A 25,250-nucleotide genomic window follows, 5' to 3' on the forward strand; every position below is an offset into this window, starting at 1 on the left:
TAGTAATTTTTACCCCTACGCTATCCAACGCTTTCCCTACTGTTGAACTCTCTGGAGTGGGAATAGTAATTTATACCCCTACGCTATCCAACGCTTTCCCTACTGTTGCACTCTCTGGAGTGGGAATAGTATTTTTTACCTCTACGCTATCCAACACTTTCCCTACTGTTGCACTCTCTGGAGTGGGAATAGTAATTTTTACCCCTATGCTATCCAACGCTTTCCCTACTGCTGCACTCTCTGGAGTGGGAATAGAAATTTTTACTCCTACGCTATCCAACGCTTTCCCTACTTTTGCACTCTCTGGAGTGGGAATAGTAATTTTTACCCCTATGCTATCCAACACTTTCCCTACTGTTGCACTCTCTGGAGTGGGAATAGTAATTTTTACCCCTACGCTATCCAACGCTTTCTTTACTGTTGCACTCTCTGGAGTGAGAATAGTAATTTTTACCCCTACGCTATCCAACGCTTTCCCTACTGTTGCACTCTCTGGAGTGGGAATAGTAATTTATACCCCTACGCTATCCAACGCTTTCCCTACTGTTGCACTCTCTGGAGTGGGAATAGTAATTTTTACCTCTACGCTATCCAACACTTTTCCTACTGTTGCACTCTTTGGAGTGGGAATAGTAATTTTTACCCCTACGCTATCCAACGCTTTCCCTACTGTTGAACTCTCTGGAGTGGGAATAGTAATTTATACCCCTACGCTATCCAAGGCTTTCCCTACTGATGCACTCTCTGGAGTGGGAATAGTAATTTTTACCTCTACGCTATCCAACACTTTCCCTACTGTTGCACTCTCTGGAGTGGGAATAGTAATTTTTACCCCTATGCTATCCAACGCTTTCCCTACTGTTGCACTCTCTGGAGTGGGAATAGAAATTGTTACTCCTACGCTATTCAACGCTTTCCCTACTTTTGCACCCACTGGAGTGGGAATAGTAATTTTTACCCCTACGCTATCCAACGCTTTCTCTACTGTTGCACTCTCTGGAGTGGGAATAGTAATTTTTACCCCTACGCTATCCAATGCTTTCCCTACTGTTGCACTCTCTGGAGTGGGAATAGTAATTTTTAGCCCTACGCTATCCAACGCTTTCCCTACTGTTGCACTCTCTGGAGTGGGAATAGTAATTTTTACCCTTACGCTATCCAACGTTTTATTTAATTAATTTAAACAATATTACAAGTATATATCTTTTTTTATATATTTTAATTTTTATTAATGTTATTGTTTTATATTTGTAAATGTATTTGTAATTTAGAATATAATTTATTAATTAATAAATTAGTAAAATAATTATAACAACTAATTTTAGTCGATATATATTATATATTTTCTGTATATATTTAAATAAAGTCTTATTATTATATATGTCTTATTTATTATTTTTAAACATTATTAGATACTTTGAACTATGTAGATTAATTTTATTTGTATTATTTACTTTATTTTACATTTATATTTTATAAGAAAAAAAAACGATATTTTTAACATCGATATTTTTAACATCTATATTATTTTTTCGATATTTTTGTACTTACCTTGTTGTAGATAGGATGTCGATATTTTTGACTCGATATTTCTGTAGGTCGATATTTTGGGGTTCGAAATTTTGTCAGTGATCCGGCGCAGTCGTCATATTAAACACCTGTGACTACGAGGCTGAGGTTCTTCGGTTATTGAATGTTAGAGCCAACTATCAACCTTTAAGAAAAGACCTCACTCCAGAACTGATGAGAATGATAACTGAACTAGTTGGGAATGCGAAAGAGAAGAAGTGGATTAGTGCAAAAGAGGCGGAGTTCCTTATCAATTCCAACCCTAGGACTCCGGCCTTCTACATCCTCCCAAAGATACACAAGCCGGCCCGGCCACCCCCGGGCCGGCCAATTGTGTCTGGAATCCAGTCAGTATTGGAACCATTATCACAGTTTGCTGATTACTATCTTCGTGAATCTGTGATAACACAGAGGTCCTTCGTTAAGGACACAATGGATATCTTGAATGTCCTTGACAATATGACATTTGATCCCGAAACTGAATATATTGTGACAATCGACATTGAGTCTTTGTACTCATGTATTCCTCAAGATGCCGCACTGGTGGCAGCAGCGCGAGCATTAGCCACACAAGAGTGGTTTTACGATGCCCCACAGAGCTTTGTATTGCAATGTGTGGAATTGGCTCTCACAAGGAATTTTTTCAGTTATAAGAATGACCTGTTCCTCCAAGTGACGGGCACATCTATGGGCGCTACTATGGCACCTAGCTTGGCCTGTATCTATGTAGGCCAGTTTGAGGAGCACATCATTGAGTCTGACACCAATCCCTTCAAAGGCCATATGCGCCTTTGGAGGAGATATATTGATGATGTGCTCCCCATATGGTCAGGAGAAGAAACATCTCTCCTGCAGTTCCTGAACTGGTTGAACACGCAAGACATGAGCCTACGATTTACCTGGAAATATCATCATACCAGAGCGGTCTATCTTGATCTAGACATTGAAGCTGTGGAAGGAATGTTCCTAACAAGTGTACACCAAAAGCCCACAGACAGAAACTCGCTGCTCTCTTATCAATCATATCATCCCAGAGCTTTAAGAGATAATCTTCCTGTGGGGCAATTTTTGCGGTATAGGAGAAACTGCTCCTCTACCGAAGTATATAAGGAACAATCAGAAGTACTTAGCAAGAAGTTGGAAGCCCGGGACTACCCACGCAGAGTCATCAAAAAGGCCAAGAAAAGGGCCCTGAATACGCCGAGATCTGTTTTGCTAGAAACTCACATAAAGGAAAGGACGGAGTGTCTACCTGTGGTCATGACTTACGATCCTATGGCCACTAAGATCTGTCAGTCGATCAGAAAACATTGGTCTCTATTATCTACGTCGGATTTTAAGATGCCATCACCACGGTTTGCTTTTCGTAGAGCCAGCAATCTAAAAGACAAACTAGTACACACCAGGATGAATGTGCGATCAGAACCAGAGGCAACCACCGTCCCCAATGGACACTTTCCATGTGGAAACTGCTCAGTATGCCCGCTTACTAACAGAACCTCCACAGTGACTCTACAATCTGGAAAGAACTGGTTACTGCATCACTTCAGTAACTGTAACACTACCAACGTGGTGTATAGATTAAAATGTGAATGTGGTTTGGAATACATTGGACTCACCACACGGAAGATCAAACTCCGCATCCAGGAGCATCTGAGCACGATAACGAGTGGGAAATTAACAACCAAACTGGTACAACATTGTCATCGCAACAGGCATACTTATCCAGTAAGTTTCTCTTTGTGCCAACAGTCTAACTGTATCAACATGTGGTTTTTCCACCAATCTCTCTAACACAGTGAATTTTAGCTGAGGTATTGTGTGACCGCTCTCATGCCAATCTACAGCTAAACATGATTTCATATTCTTAGTACGAATCATACTCTTATGTTCGGTCATCCGAACCTTCACCTTCCTTGTGAAGGTAAGAGTGCCTAGAAATGGCACGTCTTGAATATTTGGTGATTCACGCGGTATTTATTTTGAGAACAGTCTATTTTGCATGTAATCATTAGAAGGAGGCGCTGGAGTTGGGGTGTTCACCAAGTTTGGTGATTTATGTGGCTTTTATTTTGAGAATAGTCATTTTGCATGTAATTATTAGAAGGTGACGCTGGAGTTGGGTTGTTCACCATGTTTCCGGTTTGGTTTATAAGGTGGTAGGTGAACTTTTGTGAGCATGACGTTTGATCCCACACGAGATGTGCACAATACATTTGGAGATCTTCTGGTTGCTGTTTAAGATTAATTAATTAAATAATGTAATTTTTGTATTTATAACTGTGAATACTGTATCCTTTCTTGGATATATGTGACAGAATCTTATGTTACTTATAGAACATTCCCCTGACGAAGGTGCATACCGAAATGCATTGGGATATGTCTTCATATGTTGAATGATGGAGAGTTGTTTGAAGAACTCAAATTATCACATTGAATGATGACAAAGAAGAATTAAAACATCTTTGAAGAAAGAAAACACAATCACCGTTTAATGAGAATTTTCTTTTCATGTCTGTTTAAGTTCTCAGTCTGATGTCGAATTCTTGATGAATAATTTGATGAACTTATCACGTTTCAGTTGATTGAAAATATGCATGTAAAATAAGAAAAAACAAATCACGTAATTGTGAGTGAGTGGATAGTGCTCCCCGCAACACAGGTTTCTGTGTGTTTTTTTCATAGGCTATACTGTTGACATTGTTTTGAGACTGCTCAAAGATGGCCGCGGATATCACATGGCTTCCGCGGCCAATCAAAGAGCACAAAAATCGCAAATACTCAATCTTGACAAAACAGGGGAAAAGTGGGCGAGTAGCATAGCTTTAAAAAGATCTCGACCTATTTGAACTGAATATTCATCTCAGAGGGGGTAATCAAGATATTTACGATCATAACCAGAATATCTGCCGATCCCATAAATATCGCGATAGTACCGCGAGAACTTCGTAAGACATATACATAACATTGTCTAAAGACTGTTTAGAAATGGCTGCGGATGTCACATGACTACCGCAACCAATCAAGGGTCACGAAAATCGGCAAACTAAACCCCAAATAGACCGGCTGAGAACTCTTCCGGTGTTCGAGTGCTGAGAAGACGCCGGACGATCACTCTCTATCGGTAATCTTCCAATGGGCCGTACTATAGTTAACTGTGAAAGGCAAGCATTGAACTACAGGTACAAGGATGCTCTCTGAATGTATAACCCCTGTTTGTCTGGTTGTTTTATGTAGCAACTGAACCGAAGGGAGATTGGATCACGCTCACCTATGGGGGCTGTAATCCTGTTTTAAAATTCCTCTTAGCTGGTATGAGAGGCAAGGCTAACTGAAGGGTAACTATTATTTATAACAGCATGGCTGTTTGACTGTACAAAGTATCTTTGTGTATTAAACAGGGGAGGACAGCAGGTAACCTCGACCATGTTTGTTTTTTATTACAGCACGCAAAGCTCAGTGTCCTTTGCAGTGGCATTTAAATTGGTTTGCCCTGAGGAAATTGCCTGATAGAAACCAAGGCAATGAAACATGTCGGCTGTAAGTAGGGTGTGAATCGATTGGTAGTATTCACATCCTTCTTTTTATGTTTATGTGTGTACTGTATGCAACACAAAAAGGAACATGAGTAAAGTTTTTTGTCCTAGTTGCACAGTAAATTATATGTTAAATGTTTAATGTTGTTAGTTTCGTCACATATAAGTAGTGTCCACTGCACCACTCACTGTCTTTTGCTTTGGGTTTAAGACACGTTTCCGTTAAGGCTTGATGGCACCAATGATGACAACAGGGCCATCCTGGTGAGTACCAGTCAGGGGTCCCATTGGTGGTGCGCCCGTGAGGTGCCATCTCGCCTTCCTCAACTTTTTCTGTTGTCATTTAAGGTGATTGTGGGCTTTGTGTTGGTCTAAGTGTGTCTATCAGAGTCGGGCTGTTTTTATAAGGGCAATAGACTGAGACATCTTTTATTCTAACATCTCTATGATAAGAGATTTTCTGATGTAATTAATATACAACTAGTGATGTCTGCAGATCGATAGATGAGAATTGCCTTGAAAACTAGGACATTTGTGTCTTGATGACTTTTTGAGTGGAGGGCGTCCTTTTTTTCTCTTTCCCTCTAGACTCCCCTTTTGTTTCCACTTTCTAGGATTGGAGCAACAAGCCTTGGCAAAGACAAGCCCACGCGGTGGAGTAAAAATGGCTTCTGGAGTGGACCAGTGGGGTCCAGGGCACTTCTTGTTGAACAAGGAGCAAGGGACAGTCTAGAGGACCTAGACCAGCGGTGAAAATGTCGTGGTACGTCGTCAGGAGGGCCACTAGCCAACGGGCAAGTGACCGGACAACGTGTAAGCAGCAAAGAAGCAGAAGGGCCCCACGCAGATCTCGTGGATGCTGGACTTCGGTGCTGGAGCTGCTCGGGAATGGGGCTTCTCAAACCCCAGTGCACTCACTCGAGGATCCCTCGGCGGTCGTGCTGGTTAAGCGTCGTGCAGGTCTTGAAGATAGCCGGTTCCACAGGTCTCGTCGCACCCACGAATCTCAGCTGGGCTGATGATGCAGGTAGAGGTCAGAGATGGCTGGGAATCCGGGTCTCGTCAAGCTGGTCAGTCTTGATCCGGAGGATGGACGTGCAGCAAACCGCAACCGCTTAGGTGGTGCCTGCTGGTGCAGGGTGGCTACTCCTTAGCCACAAGGGAGAGTCTTCAGAAAATGTCAAGAGTTCCTTTCGTGGAAAGTAGTTCAAGATTCAAGATTATTTAATTTGGGAAGGGGGCCCGCTCCTACCTTTATCCTAAGAAAAGGGGCTGGCACGCGACTAGGTCCTGCCCATGGGTGGGACCAGGAGGGGGGTGGTTACACCCCTCTCCTTTGTCCGGTCTCTCCCCAGCTCAGGGGCTGGGGTGCCCCTGGAACTGGTTTGAGCCGGCATATGCACAGTGAGCACCGGGGTGCCACTTGCAGTCACCTTCCTCTCAGCCCTGCCTACCTGGGATACACAAAATCCTGTCTGGGATGGTGTTGGCACCGCCCCTGACAGGAAACCCTTTGTCCGAGCCCTCCTCGCTGGAAGGACTCCCAGCAGCAGGAGGTCAGACTTGTGTCTGTGGTGGCAGCATCCATTTTGTGATGCTGAGGCTCAAGTTAACTTTAACCGGGGTTCACAGTTACATACATGTTGTGTCCCTCTAGAAGGGTGGAATGCTAACCCCGTCGCCAGAATTGGCGAGGGGTTAGTATTCCAATTCGTATGACACCTTACTCGACATGTTTTGATAATGCTATGCCAAAGTTAGCATTTGACCGCGAGGTTCATAATGCACTTAAGAGTATATGGTATAGCGTTATCATGGAACAGCTATTAGGACTTGGTTCCGCAAGCTGCAAATGGGCACAGCTCATGCCAGAGCACCATCTCACATAATTCCAAGCACTCTGCCTTCAGGATTGATAAGGCCTGCCATAGGAGTGACTGATAGGAATATAGGTGTCCATTTTAGGGTTAGATATAGGAATACTATATCTAAAGCAAAGGGTGATTACACCACCTTGCCCCAGCTGTCGTGCAGCCAGTTGTGTCAGGTTTGGTTGGCCAGCCAGGGGTGGCATAATACATGCTGCAGCCCCTGGTAGGCCCTGGGTACACCTATACCCTGGATACCTGAGGTATGCTGTACAGGGACTGATAAGGTGGCCCGGTACCAATTGGTAAATGCACCTAAGGTACATGCGTGTCAATTTAGAGAGAGAACAGCTAGGCTGTGGGTCTGATTAGCAGGCCCACAGCCAGGTAAGTCGTAAACCAGTGAAGCAAAAAGCAAAAATCGGGGGTGACCATAGGATTGCGGACCAAACTCTCCTACATAACCCCCCCAAACTTAGGGACATTAAACTACCCTTGACCAGGTGAGTCTTCTTGTTCTAAGTGGAAGTACTGGGAGAGACCATCTGCATTACCATGGTCATTCCCTGGGCGGTGCTCCACTGTAAATTCCATCCCTGTAGGGAAATGGACCACCTAAGAAGTTTGGGGTTTTCACCCTTCATTTGATTTAGCCATAAGAGGGGCTTATGATCGGTCTGAATCTTGAAGTGAGTGCTAAACAAGTATGGCCTCAGCTTCTTCAGGGCCTAAACCACAGCAAAGGCCTCCCTCTCCATAGCTGACCAACGTTTCTCTCTAGGGGTCAGCCTTCTACTTATAAAAGCAATGGGCTGGTCATGACCATCAATATTCAGTTGAGATAGAACAGCTCCCACACCCAACTCAGAAGCATCTGTTTGGACAATGAATGGCTTGGAGTAGTCTGGACTCTTGAGAATAGGTGCAGTGCACATGGCCTGCTTTAGGTCATCGAATGCCTTCTGACAGCTAACTGTCCACTGAACTTTCTTTGGCATTTTCTTACTTGTCAGGTCATTAAGTGGAGTCACAATGGTTCCATAATTTCTGACAAATTTTCTATAGTAACCAGACAGGCCCAAGAAAGCTCTGACCTGTGTCTGGGTGGTTGGAGGAGCCCAGTCCTTTATGGCCTGTATCTTGCTCTCCAAAGGTTGAACTTGGCCTCCACCTACAAGGTGGCCCAAGTATACAACTTGACTCTGCCCTATCTGGCACTTGGTAGCCTTGATAGTGAGGCCTGCCTTTTGCAGGGCCTCCAAACTTTCCTCAGGTGGATCAGGTGATCCTCCCAGGTGGAGCTAGAGACAGCGATATCATCTAGATATGCTGCACAGAAGTCATCCAACCCAGAGAGAACTTGGTTCACCAACCTTTGAAAAGTGGCAGGTGCATTTTTCAAACCAAAGGGCATCACCACAAACTGGTAATGACCTCCTGGTGTAGAAAATGCTGTCTTGGCCTTGGCATCCTCAGCTAACCTGATTTGCCAATAACCAGCTGTCAGGTCAAATGTACTCAAGAATTTGGCAGAAGCCAATTTATCTATGAGTTCATCTGCTCTTGGTATTGGATGGGCATCTGTCTTAGTGACAACATTGAGACCCCTGTAGTCTACACAAAACCTCATCTCTCTCTTGCCATCCTGGGTGTGAGGTTTAGGCACTAGAACTACAGGACTAGCCCAAGGGCTCTCTGAGGGTTCAATGACTCCCAATTCCAACATCTTCTGTACTTCTTTCTGTATACAGTCCCTGACGTGGTCAGGTTGACTGTAGATTTTACTCTTTATAGGCAGACTGTCACCAGTGTCCACCTCATGGGTGCACCAGTTTGTCTGAATGGGTGTCAGAGAGAACATTTGTTTGAAGGATTGAAGAACCTGTTTACAATCCTCTTGTTGATGCTCAGACAGGCTGTCAGAAAAGACTACACCATCTACTGACCCATCATCAGGGTTCTGAGTGAGCAGGTCTGGGAGAGGGTCACTCTCTTCCTCCTGTCCCTCATCTGTAGCCATGAGCAAGCCCATGTCTTCCCTGTTGACAAATGCCTTGAGCCTGTTCACATTAAGTACTCTGTGCGGGCTCCTGGGAGTTCCAAGGTCTACCAGATGGGTGACCTCTCCCTTCTGTTCAATGATAGTATGGGGTCCAGACCATTTGTCTTGGAGAGCTGCTGGGGCCACTGGCTCCAACACCCACACCTTCTGTCAAGGCTGGTAAACAGTAAGGACAGCCTTTTGGTCATGCCAAGCTTTTTGGAGTTCTTGGCTGGCCTCAAGGTTTTTGGAGGCCTTCTCCATGTACTCTGCCATCCTGGAGCCGAGACCAAGTACATAGTCCACTATGTCTTGTTTAGGCTTTTTGAGAGGTAACTCCCATCCTTCCTTCACAAGACACAGGGGTCCTCTTACAGGATGCCCAAAGAGAAGTTCAAAAGGGCTGTAACCAACCCCCTTCTGTGGGACCTCTCTGTAAGCAAACAGAAGGCAGGGTAAAAGGATGTCCCATCTTTGCCTAAGCCTTTCAGGTAACCCTTTTATCATCCCTTTGAGGGTCTTGTTGAACCTTTCAACAAGCCCATTGCACTGTGGGTGATAGGGGGTGGTGAACTTGTAGTTGACACCACACTCCTTCCACATAGCAGTCAAGTATCCTGACATGAAGTTTGCACCTCTGTCAGAGACAACCTCCTTAGGAAACCCCACTCTGGAGAAAACTCCAAGTAGGGCCCTGGCCACAACAGGAGCTGTAGTGGTCCTAAGGGGAATAGCTTCTGGATACCTGGTGGCATGATCCACTACCGCCAGTATAAATCTGTGCCCAGATGCTGTTGGGGGGTCCATTGGTCCAACAATGTCAATCCCCACTCTTTCAAAGGGTACCCCCACCACAGGTAGTGGTATAAGGGGGGCCTTTGTTGTGCCTCCTGATTTGCCACTGGCTTGACAGGTGACACATGAGCGACAAAACTCTTTAGTGTCCTCAGACATATGAAGCCAGTGAAAGTGTGGGACAAGTCTTTCCCAAGTCTTGTTCTGGCCTAAGTGACCTGCAAGGGGAATTTCATGGGCCAAGGTGAGAAGGAAACCTCTCAGAGTCAAGGGGATGACCAGCCTCCTGGTAGCACCAGGCTTGGGGTCTCTTGCCTCAGAGTAAAGGAGTCCATCATCCAATACACTTTATGGGCACCTGTGGCATTCCCTGCAGCCTCAGCAGCAGCCTGCTGTCTGAGGGGTTCAAGAGATCAACAGTCTAATTGCGCTTGTCTCAAGTCTGCCCTGGAAGGTCCCCCTGTCCCAAGAAACTCAACCTGTTCAGGCTCATGTTCTTCTAGGACAGTTCCTTCTGGGGTCTTTGGATCAGTTTCCTGTGAGAGCTGATCCTCACCTTGAGGCAAGGGGGAAGGCACTGCCTTAACCCTACTGTTCTTACTCTTGGTTAGTGTCTGGTCCATTGTTCCAGGATCCAGCACCAGTTCAGCTGGGCATTTCTTGGCCTGTGACCTAGTCTCGCCTCACGTCGAAGAGCGAGCGCCTCTTTCGACCTGAATTTCGAAAAGGCCAAGCAACTCTCCTCGTCGTGGTCTGGAGACAGACATCTGTTGCACACAGGGTGCACGTCTGAGAGAGGGTACTTCGCGTTACAGACTGGGCAACGTTTAAACGGGGCCTGGAATTCCATCGTCGATGTCAATCTTCGATCGGGTCTAAAAAGCTGGGAGCACGCTTGCTCAAGTATCCGGGAAACCGGGTAACTTAACTCAGAACCGAACGAAGTACAATACCGACGCTTAAAGAGGCCTTTTGGCCCGAAGAAACAAGTTTTTCCTATAGGTTCCGAATGAGAGTCACAGAACACATCCGAACCCAATGGCGGAAAAAAACAATCTGAGGATGGAGATGATGCCCATGCGCACTGTAGTCCAGGGGAGGAGCCACCTATCTCGTGATACTTCGAAGACTCTTCCAGGACAACAAAGTGCAATCACCTGGACCCAACACTAGGCGGCGATCTATGCACAAGATATGAATTTAGCGGCCCACATACCACGAACAGGCCAAAAACCCACAAAAAAACACGGTATTTTTGACAGAAAAGTCAAAAAAGAGGGAGCTGTGAATCCAGGCTCCTGACAGGAGTCGGAAATAACAACTGATCTAACTGTAACCCCTGAGGCATGGTGGGAAGCCTGGGGTCCTGGCTGCCTTAAAGGCACGGTGCCAGTTTTAATGTAAGATTGCTTTCATTTTCTATGGTGGTTTACAATGCATGCAGCCTGTAGGCCAACAATGCCTGCTTTTCGTTGCAGTTTACTCATGAGGTTTACTCATTAAAAACAGAGGTCAAGTGCTTCTTGCCGTCATGTGTTTTTCATACATATATTATGCATGTTTGCAAAAGCAGTTTATGTGTTTTATTAAATTGTTTAGCCTCCTGAAAGAGAAATGCATTGGTGCATTGGTATGAGAAAAAATTATATATGTTTGTGTATATATATATATATATATATATATATATATATATATATATATATATATATATATATTGGCTCCAAAATTGCACCGAGTCCTTGCACTCATGGGCGGGGTGCTTACCAGCGGATGGTGCCCTCCGCAATATATTCGCTCCAAACTTCCGCGGTATGCCCCCGCAAAGAAGACGAATGCCGAAACGGCGGGGGCATACCGCTGAAGTTTGGAGCGAATATTATATATACGCACTACATGGACCAGAATGCTCGATATTGCAGACCGGAAGAGTCACCCACCTGAGGGTAATTAATGACGGAGCAATTAAGGGTCAGTGTGTATCTGGGAGGCCATCAGATGTCAAAGGCTCCCCCCCTCTCCTCTGAAGAAGGCCGATGCGGCCGAAATGCATTAGGACAATGGAGGCGATGTGAAATAAATTGAAATAAACAAGGTGTTTCCCTTACCTGTGACGTGTGCTCCTCTACTTCCTCTCCGAGCGGAGAGACCTTGGACGAATATATATATACATATATATATATATATATACATATATATATTATCGCTCCAAGGTTGTCCACCTTTGAGTAGCACACGAACAGCAGCCCGATTTATGTGTAGGTGAGGACGGGAATCCGCTTGCAGATGCCGTTCCGTAATGGATCTGCCCGACGCGTCTCGAAAATCCATATGCTTCTCTTCGGGGGCTTTAACGTAAGCGGCGTGCGTGACCGCCAACCCACTTCTCCATTTTCTATATGCCACACCCACCAATGGGAGGCTCAAATAAGACTGTGTATTATGGGAAGTGTGGTGCGGAAAGCACAAATCAAGTCCTGTATGGACCCCGCAAGAGTGCCCGTCCTCGATTCCATGTACGGCTGCTGCTTCACTGCTGCGACCCCCAAGGATAGCGGGGTGGTGCATACTCTGTGGCTGGACGGCCGCATGTAAATTATCGCTCCAAGGTTGTCCACCTTTGAGTAGCACACGAGCAGCAGCCCGATTTATGTGTAGGTGAGGACGGGAATCCGCTTGCAGATGCCGCTCCGTAATGGATCTGCCCAACGCGTTTCGAAGCTCCATATGCTTCTCTTCAGGGGCTTTAACGTAAGCGGCGTGCCACTTCTCCATTTTCCATATGCCACACACACCAATGGGAGGCTCAAATGACACTGTGTATTTTGGGAAGTGTGGTGCAGATAATGCACAGTCTAGAAGCGGATCCCAGTCCTCACCTACACATAAATCAAGATGTTGCTCGGGTGCTACTCAAAGGTGGACAACCTTGGAGCGACAATTTATACGCGGCCGTCCAGGCGCGGAGTATGCACCACCCCGTCATCCTTGGGGGTCACGATAGTGAAACAGCAGCCGTACACGAGATCGAGGACGGGCCCACTTGCGGGGTCCATACAGGACTTGATTGTGTGCTTTCCGCACCACACTTCCCATAATACACAGTCTCATTTGAGCCTCCCATTGGTGGGTGTGTCGTATGGAAAATGGAGAAGTGGGTTAGCGGTTGCGCACACCGCTTCCGTTAACCCCTTCGATGCTGATGACGAGCTCAGCTCGTCGTCAGCTAAGGCGCTCGTATGCTGATGACGAGCTGAGCTCGTCATGTAATGCAGGTTTTTTTAAAACGCCGCACACAGCGGGAAAAGCCGCCGCAGCAATGCGGTTAAAGCCCCTGAAGAAAAGCATATGGAGCTTCAAAACGTGTCGGGCAGTTCCATTGCGGAACGGCATCTACAAGCGGATCCCCGTCCTCACCTACACATAAATCAAGCTGTTGCTCATGTGCTGCTCAAAGGTGGACAACCTTGGAGCGACAATTCATACGCGGCCATCCAGCCGCGGAGTATGCACCACCCTGTCATCCTTGGGGGTCACGGAAGTGAAACAGCAGCCGTACACGAGATCGAGGACGGGCCCACTTGCGGGATCCATACAGGACTTGATTGTGTGCTTTCCGCACCACACTTCCGATAATACACAGTCTCATTTGAGCCTCCCATTGGTGGGTGCGTCGTATGGAAAATGGAGAAGTTGGTTAGCGGTTGCGCACACCGCTTCCGTTAAAGCCCCTGAAGAGAAGCATATGGAGCTTCGAAACCCGTCGGGCAGTTCCATTACGGAGCGGCATCTACAAGCTGATCCCCGTCCTCACCTACACATAAATCAAGCTTTTGCTCGTGTGCTACTCAAAGGTGGACAACCTTGGCGAGACAATTTATACGCGGCCGTCCAGCCGCGGAGTATGCACCACCCCGTCATTCTTGGGGGTCACGGAAGTGAAACAGCAGCCGTACACGAGATCGAGGACGGGCCCACTTGCGGGGTCCATACAGGACTTGATTGTGTGCTTTCCGCACCACACTTCCCATAATACATAGTCTCATTTGAGCCTCCCATTGGTGGGTGTGTCGTATGGAAAATGGAGAAGTGGGTTAGCGGTTGCGCACACCGCTTCCGTTAAAGCCCCCGAAGAGAAGCATATGGAGCTTTGAAACGTGTCGGGCAGATCCATTACGGAGCGGCATCTACAAGCGGATCCCCGTCCACACCTACACATAAATCAAGCTGTTGCTCGTGTGCTACTCAAAGGTGGACAACCTTGGAGCAACAATTTATACGCGGCCATCCAGCCGCGGAGTATGCACCACCCCGTCATCCTTGGGGGTCACGATAGTGAAGCAGCCGTACACGAGATCGAGGACGGGCCCACTTGCGAGTCCATACAGGGCTTGATTGTGTGCTTTCCGCACCACACTTCCCATAATACACAGTCTTATTTGAGCCTACCATTTGTGGGTGTGTTGTATGGAAAATGGAGAAGTGGGTTAGCGGTTGCGCAGACCGCTTCCGTTAACGCTTACGGAGCGGCATCTACAAGCGGATCCCCGTCCTCACCTACACATAAATCAAGCTGTTGCTCGTGTGCTACTCAAAGGTGGACAACCTTGGAGCGACAAAAAAAAAAATATATATATATATATATATATATATATATATATATATATATATATATATATATATATATATATATATATATATATATATATATATATATGTGAAAGAAATGTTCCTGTTCCGTCAATGAGTGACGGAAACACACCAGGTGCGGACCTCCAGACAAACCTTGTCACTGCAGCGAAAGATTCTTTCAAAAAGAAGATACAAATCCTCAAATAGGTGGCAGAGTGAAGTTTTTATTTAAATTAAAGGACAAATATCCATCCGACAATGTGTTTCACTCCTCTAGGGAGCTTGATCACATACCACGCTCAGAAAGTTGGACCGTTATATAGTAAGATATATATATATATATATATAGAGAGAGAGAGAGAGAGAGAGAGAGGGAGGGGGGAGATGTATATATATATATATATGTTTTATGTATGTTTTTCCTATATCAGTTTTTATTATTTCAAGAGTCTCCGCAGATGGGCGGGAATATTCAGTACTATGACTATTGATGAGGATCCCCTGGAAGAGAACATAGGGTTTAATACCCTTAGAAGTGTTCTAAGGACATGCTGGAAAAAACATAACTGGGACTCTTTAGCATCTACAGACGCAAGTTATGAAGCGATGGGGAAGACTGCTGGAGTCTGAAAGGGGCAGTTTCGGATTTCTCAATTCAACTAAATTCTTTCTAACATGCTTTTCAAGTTAGGTTAACTGGAACATGTTGAGATTATGCTGTAAAGAGGTTTTCCTTATTAAAAGTTGTCTTCTTCTTTTCTTTTTTTAAAATAAAGCTCAAAACTTGGAAGTTTGGTTGAACCGCCGTTGACAGGTCTTCATTTTAATGTTACTGGAAGCCCTTTGGGAGCTGCTAAATTTGCCATTAATTGCCTAAATTGGTACACATACATAAGTAGAAAAAAGTGTTTACGGATTCAATGCTGCGTGTGGCCAAATTGAAATGCTTGGTACTATCAAAGAAGATCCTAAAAAACAGAATAGGTATTTGTTTTTATATGGAAGTGAAATTCAGTCAGCATCAATTGCCAGAGCAAAGGCGGGACTATTCAAATGCTTACAACTATCAATGATAATCCCATTCTAAAGTACTAAAGTGCTAGTACACCTACCCTCCCCTATCCTTCTACCAGTGGGCACCATTTTACAAGAAAGAGAACGGAATGCATTTAAAAAATGTCCATTTTCCTGACTGGTTACAGGAGACATGTAGTTAAGGAACCATGCTGACACAGCGTATAGCCATTGCCAGACCTAGCCTGCAGCTTGACTTTTTCTTTTTAACCCCTTCAGCGCTGCGCGAATTCCGCTGCGGTGCTGAACGTTCTAAAGAACCAATGGAACCATGACGGAACGGTTCAGTCATAAGCACAGGCCAACCGACGCTCATGACGCATGGAAGGGGTTAAAGATACCTACGCTGTGGTATAGTTGGCTGTTGATTGGAGATAACAGGTAGTATGAAATGAGAATGCCATGGATGGGTTTACCAGTGCATAGACAAAATCTTTATGTTTAAAAAAATTAACATTCTAAAATCATGCAATTTTTTTTGATCTTCACAAGTGCCTATTTAGACATACCTTTGGAGTCTTGATCTCCTGGGAGCTTTCACGAGGATTTGTCTCAAGCACATTCTCCTTATCTTCCGTAGCCATGGTTTTTGAAGCCTTATTCAATGTCTCACTTCTTTTTCTCTTCTGCTTCTTGTCTGAATCCGAATTTTCTGTTTGTCTTTTCTTTTTGGTTTTTGCTCCATCCAGAGTAATTAGCCTGTTTTTGCTTGATTTTGAGTCACCTCCTTTATTCTTGGCAGGACTGAGTGTTTCACCCATAGCTACAGAGTCTTCTTCATTTCCAGATGCACTGCTAAAACCATGAACTGACAAAGCATCTTCTGGTTTTTTAAGTGGTGGAGCAAATTTCTTCGATGTCTTAATGCATTCTGAAAATGTAAGCAAGGTGCCCATAAGTAACTAGAAAACTTGAGTTGCTATTCCCATATTTGGTACATAGAGTGCCTAAATAGCTGCTGTACTTTAACTTCAGAACACAATGATCAGTTACAAATCGAGAAGAGAAATTAGGTGACTTGCTTATATTTTATGTCAAAGGAATCGTCACTGATATTCATAAAAACTAATAATCTCTGCCTACATGTGAAGTATCAGAATAATTTTCCAAAGAGAAATATATATTTTAGATAACCAAAGCTTTCTTTTTTAAATATAGACTGTGTTTAATTAAAGTTTTGGTCAAAGCACAACCGTGATGTTGAAATATCATCAAAACACCTACCTTAAAGAGGATAAAGGAACAAGAAAAGAGAAAGTGGAAGCTAAACATAACAAGGGAGTCAGACTGCCATTTTAAAGACAGCCAATCTGCAACAGAGTCTGATAGGTTAGCTGACTCAGAGAAAGGGTCAGCATTGCTATATCACACCCACTCCTGTGGCACCTCTGTGTACCACAGTGTGCAGTTTATTTATAAAAAATCAATTATGATACCAATGATGACTAGGAATTAGAAGTAGGTACATTTTCCATCTTTTTTATGGAATTATTGTTAATACTAAGCTTATCTCACAACAAAAAGAGATGGGAAAATCAAGGAAAAATATGAAGAAAAAAAGGTACAAGAAACACATAATAGTAAGCAGATTTTTAAAGTGGCCTGGCCAATTTGTGTCCACTTTGGATTCAGTCTACAAGTTATGTCTGGCAAAGATATGAACTCCAAGTAGCTACTATGCAAGTCACATATATTGAGTTAGAAGAGCTGAAGTTGTAGCTTTCTCTCTTGTTGAATTACTCTAAGGCCCATGGCAAGTGTTCTATTGGTAAGTTTTATACAGTCAGATAATGCACTACATTATCTGTCTGGCCATGTAATGACGAGATGCAGGTAGTCCATGCAAATAACTACAAGGCTTGGGTATTTTCTGGTTTCTTTAAACATTGTATAATTATTTAAGGACTTCTGCTCTCTAATAAGAGGGATAGTTTGAAACAATGGAAGGAAATACTAAGGAAAGAAGGAAATATGTATGGCTCATAGGCACACATAGCCCTAAAATGACAACTATGATAGCCATCTTTTAAGACAGGTGTCGGAGGTGTGATCTATGCCAAATATGCTACTTACCAGTATGCATCTGTTCTTGGCATGTAGGGCGGCTGACATTCATATCTGTGCATAGATCGCCGCCTAGTGTTGGGTCCGGATGATCGCACATTGTTGTTTTGGAAGAGTCTTCGAAGTATCACGAGATAGGTGGCTCCTCCCCTGGACTACAGTGCGCATGGGCATCAACTCCATCCTCAGATTGTTTTTAGCCATTGTGGCCAAGATGGAGTGAAACTACGTGAATGATGACCATGCCAGAAGTATGTGTGAATGCTGCAGCCGCTACAGGCGCCGGGGAGGAGGGCGGGCAATATGAATGTCAGCAGCCCTACATGCCAAGAACAGATGCATACTGGTAAGTAGCATATTCAGTTCGAGGCATGTGGGCTGCTGAATTCATATCTGTGCACAGAATACATAGCAGTCCCTCCATTAATGGCGGCTGCCTGTGCCAGCTGCAGCAGTTTGGAAAAGTGTTTTTAGAACAGCCTGCCCTACAGCTGCCTGCTGTTTGGAGTGCACATCAACACAGTAATGTTTTGTAAATGTGTGTGTGGTAGACCATGTGGCTGCTCTACATATGTCTTCCAAAGGAATATTTTCAAGGAAAGCCATGGAGGCCCCCAACTTTCGGGTGGAGTGGGCCCGTGGTGGAATGGTGAGAGTGCGCTTGGATTTCTGATAGCAGATCTGAATACATTTAACGATCCTCCTGGCTATACCAGCCTTCGAAATGGGGTTACCTTTGTGTTGTGGCGCAAAGGCAACAAACAGTTGTTTAGTCTTCCTAATATCTTTGGTCCTATCAATGTAGTACATTAGGGCCCTTTTGACGTCAAGTGTGTGGAGCATTCTCTCCGCAAGTGACTCTGGATTTTGGAAGAACACAAGTAGTTCTATAGTCTGGTTGATATGGAACTGAGACACTACCTTAGGAAGGAATTTAGGGTTAGTGTGAAGCACCACCCTGTTAGAATGAATCTGAATAAATGGCTCTTGGATAGTTAGTGCCTGGAGCTCACTAACTCGTCGTAGCAACGTAATTGCTATAAGGAAAGCCACTTTCCATGTCAAGAACTGAATCTCGCAGGAATGCAGTGGTTTGAAAGGGGGACCCATCAGCCTGGTGAGGACCACATTGAGGTTCCACTCGGGAGCTGGTGGCGTCCGCGGAGGAATGACTCGTTTGAGTCCTTCCAGAAATGCTTTAATGGCAGGCACCCTGAAAAGTGAGAGGTGATGTCTGTTTTGGAGATAAGCAGCCATTGAGGATAAATGTATACGAATGGAAGCATAGGCCAGATTACATTTGTACAGATGTAAGAGATAACAAATGATGTTTTGAATAGATGCATCCAACGGGTTAATGTTGTGGTCTGCACAATATATGACAAACCGCTCCACTTCGCCGCATAGCATGCTCCGGTGGTGGGCTTCCTTGCCTCCCGAATGATGTCCATACAGTCAGGAGGTGAGTTGAGGTAGCCAAACTCTAAGACTTCAGGAGCCAGATCGCCAGATTGAGCTGTTGCGGATCTGTATGCTGAATGTCGCCATGGCTCTGCGTCAAAAGCCTGGGTGTGAGGCGCAGCCTTTCATGCGGTACCACAGACAGTTCCAGAAACGTGGTGTACCATGGTTGGCGAGCCCACGTTGGAGCAACCAGGATGAGAGTCATCGCGTGCTGCTTCAGCTTGAGTGCCACCAGCGGTATTAGAGGTGCTGGGGGAAAAGCGTACGCAAATTTGCCTGACCAGTTCATCCATATCGCATTGCCTTGCGACTGTGGGTGTGGAAACCTGGCGGCAAAGCTTCGGCATTTTGCGTTCTTCTTTGTGGCGAACAGGTCTATCTCTGGATGACCCCACCTTGGCTGCACCTGCTGAACAGATCCGCCATCTGATTGTCCTTGCCTGGGAGGTGTTCTGTCATGAGGAAGATGTTTCTCTGAATGGCCCACTTCCACGTGCTCTGAGCCAGATGAGACAACTGTGGAGAGTGTGTTCCTCCCTGCTTCTGAATGTAGTACATGGCCGTCATGATGTCCGTCCGGATCAACACGACCTTGTTGCACAGATGTACTTTGAAGGCTTTCAGTGCCATGAAGATCGCCATCAGTTCTAGAACATTGATGTGCATCTTCCTTTGCTGTGGTGTCCATAGTCCCTGCACAGTGTAGTGGAGTACATGAGTTCCCCATCCCTGGAGAGAAGCGTCCGTCGTCAGGATGATCTGTGGCACAGGCTCTTGGAACGGTCGTCCCTTGCAAAGGTTTTGTGGATTCCACCAATGCAGAGAGGTGTATGCCCGACCGCTCACCAACACTTGGTCCTTCAACTGTCCGTGAGCCTGAGTCCACTGACGTGCTAAGCACTCCTGTAGCGGACGCATATGTAGTCTCGCGTGCGGGACTATGGAGATGCAGGAGGCCATCATGCCCATCAACTGCATGAACACTCGTGCTGGAAGCGAGTTTTGAGGTCTGAATTTTTGTATCAGCGATTGAATGCTGCTGACCCTCACTGAATTCGGCTGTGCTGTGGCTGCCAGAGTGTTTATTGTCGCACCCAGATACTGCCGTATGTGGGCGGGTTGCAGGTGGGACTTTGGGTAATTCAGAGAGAATCCCAGATCGTGAAGAAGGTGAATGGTGTGGGACATGTGGGCGGCACACTGCTGGGCCGAATTTGCCTGGATGAGCCAGTCGTCCAGATAAGGGTAGACGTGAATGTTTTGTCTCCTAAGGTGTGCTGCCACCGTCGCCAGGCACTTGGTAAAGACCCTGGGTGCCGTGGTGACCCCAAAAGGCAGAACCTTGAACTGGTAATGTTGGTTGTGGATGGTGAACCGGAGGTATTTTTTGTGTGACGGGTGTAGCGGAATATGAAAATACGCATCCTTCAGATCTAAAGTTGCGAGAAAATCCCCCTGATTGAGCAACTGTAGGACTTGTTGCAGGGTCAGCATGTGAAAGTGCTCCGATAGGATGTACTGATTGAGGGGTCTGAGGTCCAGTATGGGTCTGAGGGACCCGTCCTTTTTTGGTATTAAGAAGGACAGTGAGTAAACTCCTGTGCCTCTTTCTTTCACAGGCACGAGCTTGATTGCCCCTTTTTGCAGCATGACGAGGACCTCCTGCAGCAATAAGTGCAAATGCTCGGCGGACATGGGACGGTGTCTTGGGGGTATGTTGGGTGGAGTGGATGTTAACTCCAGACAATAACCGTACTGTATAAGCTGTGTGACCCACTGGCAGGAACTTTTGGTCTCCCCCCGACAGGTGTTGAGTGGTCGGGGTGCAGTGACAAGGCGTCACTGTTTGTTAGTGGCGGAGAATCTGGAGTTGTTGTTTCCACGACCTCTGCCTTTGGCGCTGTTTCCACGATATCCACCTCGACTTTGTTTGGTGTATGTGGTCTGCGTGTTGCCTTTATAGTACTGTGTGGTTTGGGAGAGCTGGCTTCTGGAAACACCTCTAGTGCATGAGCGACGAAAAGAACCACCCCTGAACTGCTGGGACCGCAGAGCCCCCATGGACTTAGCAGTTTCAGTGTCCTTTTTGATTTTCTCCAAGGTGGTGTCCACCTCTGGGCCAAATAGATGATCAGGGTTTACTGTCTGATTGAGAATGGTGGTCTGTATTTCCGGCTTGAATCCTGAGATTCTGAGCCAGGCATGTTGTCTCAGCATGACACTAGTGTTGATAGCTCTGGCCGCGGTGTCTGCCGCGTCCAGTGCACATTTCATGGAAGCATTTGATGTAAGCTTCCCCTCTTGGATGAGTATCTCAGCTGCCTCTTTGTATTCGTCTGGCAGGTGCTGTAACAGGGTCTCCAGTGTGTGGTAATGTGCCCTGTCATACCTGGCTAGAAGTGCTTGTGTATTTGAAATGCGCTTGATATTGGCCGCTTGAGCTGCCACCCTTTTCCCTGATGCCTCAAACACCTTAGATTCCTTATCTGGGGGTTTATACTTCTTCTCAATTCTAGGGTTTATTACCCTGGCTCTCGTAGGCTCTTTAAAGATCTCCCCAGCATGCTTCAAGACACCCTTCAACATAGGCAGAGTCTTGACAGTCCTCTCTGAGGCAGAAAAGGTGTCAAAAAGAAAGTCCACTTCAATGGGGTCAGCATGAAGCTGGACGTCATGATTCTTAGCTACCCTTTCAATGAGGGCCTTAAACGCAGCTGAATCCTCTGTAGGCAACGTTTTTACAGCATACATCTGAGTGTCTGGGGTAGAGTGAGGATCACCTGGGTCAGCAGCAGCTGCCCAGGGTTCATTGGTATCATCTGGCTCAGTGTAGACAGGATAGCTGTATTCATAATCATCACCTTCCCCAGTGTCCACATCTGAATAAGTGGGTGAGACATTATGGCCATGTGGAGAAACCGGTTCCACAAGAACAGGGGTCGAAGTGGAATCCTTTTTCCTCTTCAGGGGAATTTTATAAGACTCCATTGGCTGTTCCGGGGCAATTTTCCGCTTATGAAGGGAAAGCCTGCGTGTTTCGCCATTGATAAATTGTTCTTGTTGTTCTTCCAACGAAGATTGTCGATGCTTTAAGGCCGGGACCACTGTCGTCGACTTCGGCACAGAGGACACTTTCTCGGGCATGTTGGTGACCATTCTAGGGGCGAAAGCCTTTGGCGCCACTTTCGGCGGCAATGTGAAGTGAATGGGCGTCGACGCTTTCTGAGGTTTATCGACAGGCTTCGAAGGTGGAGGATCTTTTGGCCCGACACTTGAGGCCTTGTCCTTGATGCGCTTTAGGGAGTCTGCCACTTGCTTGGAGAAAGCGGCGGACGGCTGCGTCGAGTCCACGGAATCCTTCGAGGCACCACCAGACGTGGACTCGTGGGTTGGGCCGCTCTTGGCCTTGTCTTGTCGACGCGGAGTCTCGAGAACCTTTGTATCACTGAGCCCTTTGTCGGTGTCGACCGTCTTCGGCGCCGATTTGCTCGGCTCTACTGCCTTGACCTTTGTCTTCGGCGTGCCAGACTTCGTCTTGACGCCCTTGAGCTGTTTCTTCAGGTCGATAACGCCCTTTTGCTTCGTCGGTGCCGACAGGTCCGAGGGCTTTGAGCCGACCATAGCAATACGCACTTTTTGTTTCGAGGGGGGCACCAGTGCTTTCACTTGCGTCGAGACCAGTGTCTTCACTTTCGGTTTCGATTTCGCAGGGTGTGGCTCAATAGCAATGTCCGTAGCCGAGCCCGAAGGCGGGGCCGTAGAACTCACTGGAAGATCTTGGGTAAGGCCTAGTGGCGATCCCTCGACTTGAGCCTTTTGAAGCGTTTCTGCCCCAATGTCAGTTTGAATTAGCTCTTCGCTCGAGCTATCTTCCATGGCCCCAAAGGCCCCATCGTCGTCCCCTACCTCGAAGACGACTTCTTCCGCTTCGAGCATTTCAATGTCCGCGTCGTAGTTGTAGTCGACCTCCGACGCGGGATTCGACAGGTTCTCACTAACTTCCCGGTCAGCTCCTTCATCATCCCCGGCATCGAATATGTTCACAGGCGCCGGTGCAGTCTGCTGGGCCTCCTGGCGCGCAGCGCGACGATGCATAAGAGTCTTCGTGGATCGAAAACGGGAACAAGCCATGCAGCTGGCTTCATCATGATCCGGCGACAGACACTTGTTGCACACCGGGTGGACGTCGATGTGGGGATACTTGGAGTTGCACACGGGACATCTCTTGAACGGACTCCGTTCCATGATGGTCCGTCGATAAGGTCTTTGGCGTCGACTGGGCCTTCAGCGTCGAAAGCACGCGGCTCTCTGGAATCCGGCTCGAAACTGAGCTGTAAGAATCGGGCACCGAACGCAAGACTATACCGACAAAAAGATAAAGGCCTTTTGGCCTTAAGAAAGTTTTATATTGATTCCGACTAGAGTGAACCAATATACATCCGAACCCAATGGCGGAAAAAAACAATCTGAGGATGGAGTCAATGCCCATGCGCACTGTAGTCCAGGGGAGGAGCCACCTATCTCGTGATACTTCGAAGACTCTTCCAGGACAACATTGTGCGATCATCCGGACCCAACACTAGGCGGCGATCTATGCACAGATATGAATTCAGCAGCCCACATGCCTCGATCACATGTTCGACAGGGGGAAGCGTTTACATCGCGGCTTGAACTACGCTGTGCCTAAACAACAGGGTCTGAACCACAAGTGCATCTTTACAACGCATTCCTTTACCATGCAAGTCGTTACAACGACTTGCTTAACCTTTTGCATGCTCATGACGAGCTGAGCTCTTCATGAGGCACGGGGATCCGGTGCTCATGACGAACTCAGCTCGTCATGGGCCGTGGAACGCTCAGGTGCGGGGAGAGTTCCCCTGCTGTGCTGAGCGTTCCACGGGAGCCAATGCACCTGTGATGAGCTAAGCTCGTCATGAGCACAGGAGCGCCGTAGCTCATGACGAGCTCATTGGAATGATTAATAAGTGTGCCTATGCAATGCACTTTGTTGTGTTCATTAAAGACTGCTACATTAACCTTAATGAGGGAGAAATGCAGGTCATACTCAGCTAACTAAAAAAGGCAATACGTTCTCTTGGTATACTTCCGCACATCATATGCAGGACCCCATGCATTGTTATGCATGAACATATCTTGTTGAAACCTTGAAAACGTTCCTACAGTTAGAAGAAAGTTTAAAATGCCTGTATTGCCAATATGTAAGAGATATGCTGCGTGAGTGAGGGAAGTGTGCAATTTTGAAACTCACTACTCGTTCCGGACTGGATATCTGGTCTGCACAATAATCACCTTTGTGGCTCCTCAGATAGGTACAGAAGGCTCAGAAACCACCAAAGAAATTATGTAGAAGCTATGGGCATAATTCTCATTCTGGAGTGTCTCAGTTTCAATACTACCTTGGGAAGGAGAAGAATGTAAGAAAATATACAAAAATAAACCAACTGAGCTGGCCAATACGAATATCTCCGTGGAGTTAGCCTCCTGACATTGGAAGGCATAGTCTTAGACATTTCACATTTTTCTATGCTATCGAGATGTCTACTGTAAGATCAACTACCAGGTAAAATATTCTCTTACCACTTAGTAACCCACTTGCTTGGAAGATGAATAGACACAAGAGATGTCAAGCCACTAGTCAAAGCCAAAGTGCCTAGATCTCATGCAAAAGGATCCTGTATTTAATTTCAGCTGATTTCAAAGGTACTGAATGATGGATGTAATGCCCATGTGAAAAAGAACTTTGTTTAATGTCAATGAGGAAAAGTAATTGAGGGCAAGCTGATTCACCTGTCAGCTTCAGTGTACTGATACGGTAAGACGTCCTACTTTGGTACAACAACTTAAATCATCAGCTGGGCCTCGTGTGTCCCCATCCAGTCATAGAAGAACAAGTCACTACTCCGTGAATAGCTGTAGGGAAACAGGCTACTCTTAAAATACTACAAGCCCAGGATTTTAAGAACTGATGGAGTTAGTGTCGGCAGGATACCACAGAAGTAAGAGAAGACCCAATCTCCCAGGGAAATGGACAAACTAGAATGCATTTCAACATGAAAGGATTCTGTCCTTTTGCAGGATACTTGTTATTTCTTGTATTGTAACACAGATTTCAGATACCTTTTTATTTGCAGTGGGACAGAGGTTAACGAGCTACAGTCATATGGAGGCCAAATGTTGGAGATCTTTGAA

General features: G+C 46.0%; 1 protein-coding gene across 1 annotated transcript in view; it reads right to left on the reverse strand.

Moving 5' to 3' along the window:
• ZCWPW1 (zinc finger CW-type and PWWP domain containing 1) overlaps positions 1–16,408 on the reverse strand; it is a 645,937-nt gene extending 629,529 nt beyond the window's left edge. The window contains exon 1 of the mRNA XM_086945720.1: positions 16,022–16,408. Within this exon, the coding sequence (XP_086801846.1) occupies positions 16,022–16,408 (387 nt within the window). The remainder of the gene's footprint in view (positions 1–16,021) is intronic.
• Positions 16,409–25,250: the final 8,842 nt, after the last annotated feature.

The sequence above is a fragment of the Lissotriton vulgaris genome, chromosome 12 (genome assembly GCF_964263255.1).
Source record: "Lissotriton vulgaris chromosome 12, aLisVul1.2, whole genome shotgun sequence".
NCBI classification, from domain to species: Eukaryota; Metazoa; Chordata; class Amphibia; order Caudata; family Salamandridae; genus Lissotriton; species Lissotriton vulgaris.